Here is an 8,866-nt window from a genome sequence, read left to right as displayed (position 1 = left end):
GGCAGAGGCACAGGTTGCTTAGTAACACCCTTACCTGTGCCAACAGAGCATCCACTTGACAGACAGAACATTATTGGCTGAATGTTGTAGCTTCATGAGCAAAGGTCATAATTACAGATTGTTGAAAAGCTTCATATCACGTCAATCCCAGTCAGACTAATTTGGAATCCAAAGGTATCACATCTCTCACCAGGCCACTCCAGAACAAAATGAACACTGTTCTGCCTACTGGTGAGGTGACAGATTTTCGGTTTCTCTCTCAAAATGAACAAATAAATGCATTTGTACAGTTTTTGTTATGAATTATTAAAAAACAATTATTTCTGGATACCTGTTACAGTATATACAATTTACTCTGCATCAGGTGCAGTACAAAAAATAACCAACTGACTACATTTTTTTTGAGTGAATCATATTTTATTTGATAAGGATATACAAATAAATATGTTAATTAAAACATGATACAATTTGGACTTTTTAAAATCTGTTTACAGTTAAGTATGGGTAAGAAGTATTTTTTGAAAATGTATCTTCTACCTTACAGCAAGCTTAATTAATCCAGTCTCATCTATTTAAGTTGAGAACATCAAGGTGTTCCTAATAAAAAATTGTAGATTTAATCTGCCATCTAGAATGGCAGCCAGCAGAAGGTACCTTTGATATGCACTGTCTCCCATGGGCATGGTATGGGATCAGGCCTGGGGAGAGCCAGGTGAGGAGGATAACTGCCAGGGAAAACATTCCTTACATTCAGACTGTCCAAGCAGCATCCCGGAAACGGCCTGCATCTCTTTGGTTAACCTGAATCACTGTCAGATGAAATGTCTGTCTGTCTGTCTGTCTGTCTGTCTGTCTGTCTGTCTGTCTGTCTGTCTGTCTGTCTGTCTGTCTGTCTGTCTGTCTGTCTGTCTGTCTGTCTGTCTGTCTGTCTGTCTGTCTGTCTGTCTGTCTGTCTGTCTGTCTGTCTGTCTGTCTGAATACTGTGACCTGAGGTGGATGTGGCAGACTAATACTGTGTGTTGACATGCAGACTGGGAATGAGTGTGGGTTTACATCCAAAAACATAATGGATTGATTAAAGGGAATTGTAACACATACTGTAAATTTACATAAATATCAACTTTGGCAAGAGTCTATGATGGTATGTGAATTTGATATCTCCTTTGCTGGTGAATAGACAGTAACACTGACATTCATTTGTCCGTTTATCAAATCGACACAGCACACGGCAATACAATCATTAAATGACACTCATCATTTAAATCTTAATTGGGAGAGCTTGATGTATGGACAGTGAGATACCTTTTGTTATTTCTCGCATACTGTAAGGAGACCAATAAGAACTAATACAATCAGCATAATTGTAACTGTATATCACACAAGTGCTGTTCTCACGTTTACAAATTAGTATTCAGAAAGTTTGATCAATTAGATGTATAAATGGCACCTTTAGATATTGGTAATCAGCATTTGTTTATTTACATTGTATAAACATTCTGATGGATATGTACAGTGTGGCTTGATTTCATAAACTTTGATTAACACTTCTATGCCAACATGTCAAATGTCAATATTTATATAAAGAACTCATTCTTACTAAGTTTCTTAGTTCCTGTGCCAATGTTATTAGTGACTGAGTTGCACAGTAACATTTGATCAGATAAATACTGGTAATGTACTTTCCTTGTAGGCATGTTGGAGGGGACAGAGTCTGTGTCGTGTCCAGGAGATCTCTCATGTCTTTGTCTCACTGCCATCTCTCTGTCACTGTGTGTGGCAGTCTGGACCTTATAGTTCTTATCAGAGGTCTTGTGATTGGAACCAATCCCCCTCTTTTCTAGTGGCTTGTGTGACTTAAAGCGCTGTCCCCAAAAAATCTCATCTTCTGTGTAGGAGGTCCTCACATGGAAGGCTGTGCCTGAGAAGAAATACATATTATATTATATACATCTGCTGTCCGAACCAGGCATTAAGGATACTGTAGGTCCCTTTATTCATGTTTTGATAATGATAACATATAAATAACTCACAACCATTAATTTGAAAAATAACAGGGGTCCTTTTTGCGCTGATTGACATAGCCCAAACAGTTATTTTATTCCAACTCCAGATTTCCCCACCTCTCAGCACAAACCTGCGTCTTGAATGGCTCCGTCCACCATGACCACAATTTCAAAGGTATCCCACTCTAAAGAGTCAGCGCTGATGCCCCAGAGAGGACTTTGTTCATCAATGACATGCTCCATGGTCTGGGGCTCCACTGTGAACAGCCTGGTTCCATCTGGCCCCATCCCCAGAGTCAGCTCTCTCTGCTCCAACAGGATGAACTCTCCCTCTTTGGTATGGTGAGATTTGATCAGCTTGGCTCTTATCTCTGCCACCAGCATGTGTGTTTCTTTCAGAGTCTTGACGTTGAACATCAGGCACAGCCTCTCATCCCTCTCAGAGACCACACAGTGCTGACTGAATAACAGAGTGGGCAGCCTCCTCTTAGGCCTGGCTAGCTTGGCCAGGATGCAGCCCAGCATCAGGGTGTCTAACACTGATTCAATGATGGACTGTGCCATCATGAGAACCAGCCCGTCCATGCAGTTGGCTGAGACCACTCTAGAGCCGTAGCCGTTGATGACTTGGCTGTCCATGGAGATAGAGAGGGCCGAATGGAAACTGTCCAGTTTCTCAAAGCATGGCTGCCATTGCGGGTCTTGTATGTGTTCCATATCACCACGCAGCCAAGCTCCCAGGAAGTAGAGCTCTGCGAAGGCTGCCCAGGTGACGGTGTAGCACAGGGTGAAGACAAATAGGATCCAGCTGTACTTCAGATCCACCAGGGTGCCGATCAGGTCACACATCTTGTTCTTGGAACTGTATGATGAGCCACGACACATGCCATCCTTGGTGAAGTAGCGATGGTGCTGGCGACCATTAGAACTGGAACTCTTGTGTCTTATGTCTCCTGTACTCTTGGAAGAAGAAGATGTGGCCTTGTTCTGTGTTTTCTTCCCTCTATTAGGTTTACTAGAGCCTTTCCCAATCCAGGAGCTTGTATCATAACTGGAGAACCTCTCAGCACTCCTGGTCTGTCTTGCTTTGTGCTGTGATTGGATGATCCTCTGACTGACCGGCAGTGGATGCAGCTTTGGATGGTGAACAGGCATGGTGACATACTGACCCCTACTGGTGGTCCTGGAGATTTTATTGGGATTGGCTAAAGATACTCTTGTGTCCACCTGCAATGAAGACATCAAGACAGTAAGGTGTCATCTGAAATCGAACAGTGAAGATGTTGATAACAACACAATAATAAACCAGTCATCTTTGCAGTGAATATTGGGATGTTATACTGACCCTCCTCAGGTATGGCCTGTATGGGTTATATGGGTTGTGTCGAAGTGAAGCTCTGGGTCTGATGTTCTTCCTGGGGTATGGGGGAGGTCCATAGTTGCCATAGTCCCCATAGAGTGCACAGCTGTTGGAGATCACCGTGGAGAACATGGCTGGAAACCGAGACAAACCGACAGGAGTGTCCACCGTTTATACCGTCAACAAGACAAACTAGAAAAAAGTTTATCACCTGCGCAGGTTCAAAAATCCTGTTAACAATAATAGTTTTTAATGATGTGTGCAGGATGACATTTGTATCCAGTCTGAGAACATAGAGCAAGCGTTGACATGTCCTTGTTTGTGTCTTGTTGTAAAAACTAACGATGGAGAGGGTGGATAAGAGCAGGGCTGCTGCTCCAGTCAGTCTCCAGTCCAGATGGTGTGTAATGTGGTTTGCTTTAGCTGCCCACCATGCTCACACTAATTAAACAGAGGAGATTACATTATCACCAGCTCTTAATCAATCTGCTCGTCTACAGAGCATGACCATGGATTTCATGAGATTACAGAGGAGATAATCCTTTTTGCACATGTGTAACTAAATTTAGCCCACCTTTCATCTTTTCAAAATGGCTCCATTACATTTGGTGGATCTCATGCTCATCAACTACATAAACAGGACAGGATAGTTCTATGTCAGCACAATCATAATACACTAGTGGACTTTTCCATCATTGGAAACAATGTAGGAGCTTCTTTACTATATCCAAGTCATGTTGTCTTGTCACTATGCCCTGCTGGTGGAAGTATATGTGTTGGTATAGACCATAGCAATGCTGTGTTTCCATTTGATTTTGTTTCTCGCAGTGGTGGAAAAAGTACCCAATTGTCATACTTGAGTAAAAGTAAAGGTAACTTAAATAGAAAATGACTCAAGTAAAAGTGAAAGTCACCCAGTAAAATAATACTTGAGTAGAAGTCTGAAAGTATTTGGTCATAAATATACTTAAGTATCAAAAGTAAATGTAATTGCTAAAATGTACTTAAGTATCAAAAGTGAAAGTATAAATATTGAATTAGACCATTTTCCTGCATTCAAAATGTAACTAGTACTTTTGGGTGTCAGGGAAAATGTATGGAGTAAAAAGTACATAATTTTCTTTAGGAATGTATTAGTATAGTAAAGTAAAGTACAGATACCCCAAAAAACGACTTAAGTTGTATTTGAAAGCATTTTTACTTAAGTACTTTACACCACTGGTTTTTCGATTCAGTAAGTTAGAATGACATTTTTACTGAGTTTCCATTCTAAAATGTAAACACAGCATTGCTATGGTCTATACCACCACATCCCAAACCTACAAATAAACATAGAAACAAGAACATAAACAAAGGTAGTACCTGTGATGAAAAATTCCCTCTTGTTATTGACTGGATTCAGTTACTGTATGGCTGCCATTCTGCTTAGTGTTGGACACAACAGTATGTGTGGTAGAGCAGAGGGAGGGAGGGCAGGGAGGCAGCGACTTATCCCTTCCCTCATCTGTAGCAGCTAGTCAAACCCACCCAGCTGTTAGTCTGGCATTGTGCCACTAAGGGTCACCAAACCACCTGTCATGACTTCAGCTGCATGCTACAGTGAGACAGGAAAACACAACCCTTTTTTATTGTCATGTTCATTTTTGCTATTTTATGTTTCCTTGGTGTATTTTGAAAGGTGCAAATAAAATGTATTATTATTATTATTATTATTATTATTAACCCAACCATCATGGATTTACATTTGGATATTTTCTAACATATTCAAATATTGAACATATTCCTGTAGTGCATGTGAATAGTATGCAGAAAAAAACAGACAGTAAGAACTCACTTTACTTGACTGATGACACAATAAAGACCTGCATTGTAAAATTGTTTTATTATTTTTTTCATCATGCCACAGAACACTGATGCGTAAAGAGAGCTGTGCCTGAAACCACACTGAGAAAACACTTGCACACACAGTGTTACAAAGCTGTAATGCAAAAGGATTGAACACACATGGCAAGAAGAACAACCCTGATTGGACACCAGGACAAGCACTGACTGAACTGGCGCTGAGGTAGACAAACATTTACATAATATCTACCTAAATGATGATCATCACATCCTTATAGTACACACACCAAATAATACAACTTCCGTTTTGTTACAACATAGAAAGATCAAAGAAAAGCTTTTTTTCAAAGTGCTCTGTTAGTTTTGGTCCACCACGGAAATCCTAAGATCCTTATAGTGCATGTGTATGTACACTGAACAAAAATATAAATGCAACATGTAAAGTGTTGGTACATGTTTCATCAGGTGAAATTAAAGACACCAGCTATTTTCCATATGCACAAAAAAGCTTATTTCTATCAAATTTTGTGCACAAATAGTTTTACATCCGTGTTATTTACATATTTCTCATTGGCCAAGATAATCCATCCACTAGACAGGTGTGGCATATCGACAAGCTGATTATATAGCATGATCATTACACGGGTACACCTTGTGCTGGGGACAACAAAAGGCCACTCTAAAATGTTCCATTTAGTCACACAACACAATGCCACAGATGTCTCAAGTTTTGAGGGAGCGTGCAATTGGCATGCTGACTGCAGGAATGTTCACCAGAGCTGTTGCCAGAGAATTGGATGTTAATTTCTCTACCATAAACCGCCTCCAACATCATTTTAGAGAATTTGGCAGTAATTCCAAATGGCCTCACAACCGTAGGCCACGTGTAACCACACCAGCCCAGGACCTCCACATTCGACTTCTTCACCTGCGGGTTCGTCTGAGACCAGCCACCCGAACAGCTGATGAAACTGAGGAGTATTTCTGTCTGTAATAAAGCCCTTCTGTGGTGAAAAACCTCTGGTTGGCTTGGCCTGGCTCCCAGGTAGGTGGGCCTATGGTTTCCCAGGCCCACCCATGGCTGCGCCCCTGACCAGCAATGTGAAATCCATAGATTAGGGCCCAATGAATGTATTTGACTGATTTCCTTCTATGACCTGTAACTCAGTGAAATCATTCAAATTGTTGCATGTTGCGTTTATATTTCTGTTCAGTATAGAATAGAAAGCAGTACAGTGAAGATGAGTTGATACTTTTAATAGTTTTCATGGCACTGAGTGCTGGCTGTTTGTTCTAGAATGTAAAATGTATGGGTGTTAGACCTATATTATGCCCAACGTTTAGCTTTATAAAGATGATTAACAATACCACTATGTATTCTGTGTTTTCTGTGCATTTTGCCCATTTGATGAATTCACAATCCAAATTTTACTTTGACATGACAGAACATTTTGAAAGAAAATCTCACTCGTTGCTTTGAGGCATGAGGTGCCTGGGGCATATAATACCATAGTCATTAGAAGTATCTTGTTTCAAATGACAATGTTTAGACAATAGGGTCTACTACGGCATGGCAGTGAAAGTCATTTCTTCACTAGCAATAAACGAACAACCAGGAACAACAACGATCAATACAACATACATGTACTGTGTTCATGTATTCAGCACATCTATTCTCCATTTATAAAAGAGGCACAGGGAGGGCTCTTACTCAAATCAGACTCCAGAGACTTACAAAACACACAAGAAAAGATCTTTCCTAAATCAAATGTAAACAAATTGCAGATCACTGTAATACAAAAATACAACATCTTTAAATCAGAGAATCCCTCATCTGGCTCTCGTCTAGAAATAAGATACAATCACATTTACAGCAACAGACAACTGACGATAACCTGCTTTTAGCCATTTAACTTTACAGAATAATCTTTTCACGTTTAGTAAAAAAACCAACACTTTTATTCAGATTTGATGTCTTTTTCATCACTTAGAGAAAAATCGAATTCTGTGATTTAACAGACTGCTATAATTCAACTTATAAAAAATGATACACATAAAAGTCACTTTAAAGACTTTCAAATCTTTTTTTCCACCCAACAGGCAACCGTCCGAATCAATTCCATTAATTCATTCTCAGAACATTTCAAGCCGATTCGCCAATATAAAAGGACATTTGAAGTTAAAACTACAGATGATGGATGAAAACACGATGAAAAACACCAGTTCTAAGATGTGCTATTGCCTCTGTGCAAGTTGAAGATTGAAGAGGTAGCACTTATTCTAATAACAAAATAAACGGCCTTGAGGTTGGGTCAAAATAACCAACACCTATTTGGTAACAAAAATGATGCACGACATAAATATCAAAACCTGTTGCACCTTAATGCTTGTCAATCAGCATGAGCAGACAGACTAACTGACAGGTAAGGAAAATCATATGCGTAATATGCGCACTGAAAAATAAGACACAAATTAAATCAAGCATATGGACAACATTCAAGTAAAACATGCAGAAAACAAAACAACACCCCAAAAAATCTATAACAGGAAATAATAAGCCAGGAAATGATTGTTTATCTCAATCAATCTATGTAGTATAGTATTGCAATTATACCAGAGAAGTTGGGTTCTACATCTCACAATCACAGTCACAGCAGATAGAACTCAATATCCCTTCTAGTGCAACACTTTCACTGCTGTGGTAACCTGACCAGTCGTCTTCCAGTCTTCAACACATACACAGGTTTGATGTAATAACAGATAACACTTTCACTGCTGTGGTAACCTGACCAGTCGTCTTTCAGTCTTCAACACAAACGCAGGTTTGATGTAATAACAGATAACACTTTCACTGCTCTGGTAACCTGACCAGTCGTCTTTCAGTCTTCATTACATCAAACCTGCGTATGTGTTAACAGATAACACTTTCACTGCTGTGGTAACCTGACCAGTCGTCTTTCAGTCTTCAACACAAACGCAGGTTTGATGTAATAACAGATAACACTTTCACTGCTGTGGTAACCTGACCAGTCGTCTTTCAGTCTTCAACACATACGCAGGTTTGATGTAATAACAGATAACACTTTCACTGCTGTGGTAACCTGACCAGTCGTCTTTCAGTCTTCAACACATACGCAGGTTTGATGTAATAACAGATAACACTTTCACTGCTGTGGTAACCTGACCAATCGTCTTCCAGTCTTCAACACATACTCAGTGATAAAACCAATCAAACCACAGAAATTATCAACTTACTCTTCTTTAGAGGAAAGAATACGATGAAAAACCTGTCCACTCCTAGGATAGTGTGTCTTAGTGTCTAAGACCTGCTCAGACGTAGCATACGTACAGGTAGGTCTTCTCTATCCTCCAGTCCGGGGGCACATCCTCGGGTCTGTGGCTCTTCATGTGTTTCTGCATGGCTGCCAGGCTGGGGCAGAAGTCCTGGCAGATGGTACACTGGTAGGGCGATGCTCCGTTGTGGGTGCGCAGGTGCTTGATCATGGCAGAGTAGTCTCTGGATCGCTGGTGACAGATCTTGCACTCAAATGGTTTCTCGCCTATAGGAATACAACGGCATAGTCGTGAAACCTTTCCTTGACTATATGCTAAAACCAGTGGTACTATCTGACACACATTGGTTTGACCTGTGTGTATGCTG

General features: G+C 40.3%; 2 protein-coding genes across 2 annotated transcripts in view; both read right to left on the bottom strand.

The window, feature by feature from the left end:
- Nucleotides 1-532: 532 nt before the first annotated feature.
- Nucleotides 533-4,735, bottom strand: LOC115136719 (G protein-activated inward rectifier potassium channel 3-like). Its single transcript, XM_029672441.2, has 3 exons — nucleotides 3,349-4,735; nucleotides 2,135-3,230; nucleotides 533-1,918 (listed from the first exon to the last, which is right to left on the bottom strand). Exons 1-3 carry the CDS (start codon nucleotides 3,493-3,495, stop codon nucleotides 1,575-1,577), a joined length of 1,587 nt encoding a protein of 528 aa, XP_029528301.1. The 5' UTR covers nucleotides 3,496-4,735; the 3' UTR covers nucleotides 533-1,574.
- Nucleotides 4,736-5,226: 491 nt separating this feature from the next.
- LOC115137761 (zinc finger and BTB domain-containing protein 16-A-like) overlaps nucleotides 5,227-8,866 on the bottom strand; it is a 30,736-nt gene continuing 27,096 nt past the window's right edge. Inside the window, exon 7 of the mRNA XM_065024432.1 lies at nucleotides 5,227-8,765. Within this exon, the coding sequence (XP_064880504.1) occupies nucleotides 8,536-8,765 (230 nt within the window). The 3' untranslated portion in view covers nucleotides 5,227-8,535. The remainder of the gene's footprint in view (nucleotides 8,766-8,866) is intronic.

This window comes from Oncorhynchus nerka, linkage group LG11, assembly GCF_034236695.1.
Source record: "Oncorhynchus nerka isolate Pitt River linkage group LG11, Oner_Uvic_2.0, whole genome shotgun sequence".
In the NCBI taxonomy this organism is placed as follows: Eukaryota; Metazoa; Chordata; class Actinopteri; order Salmoniformes; family Salmonidae; genus Oncorhynchus; species Oncorhynchus nerka.
The sequence above is the reverse complement of the archived record's forward strand: the minus strand, read 5'-3'. Positions and strand labels throughout refer to the sequence as shown.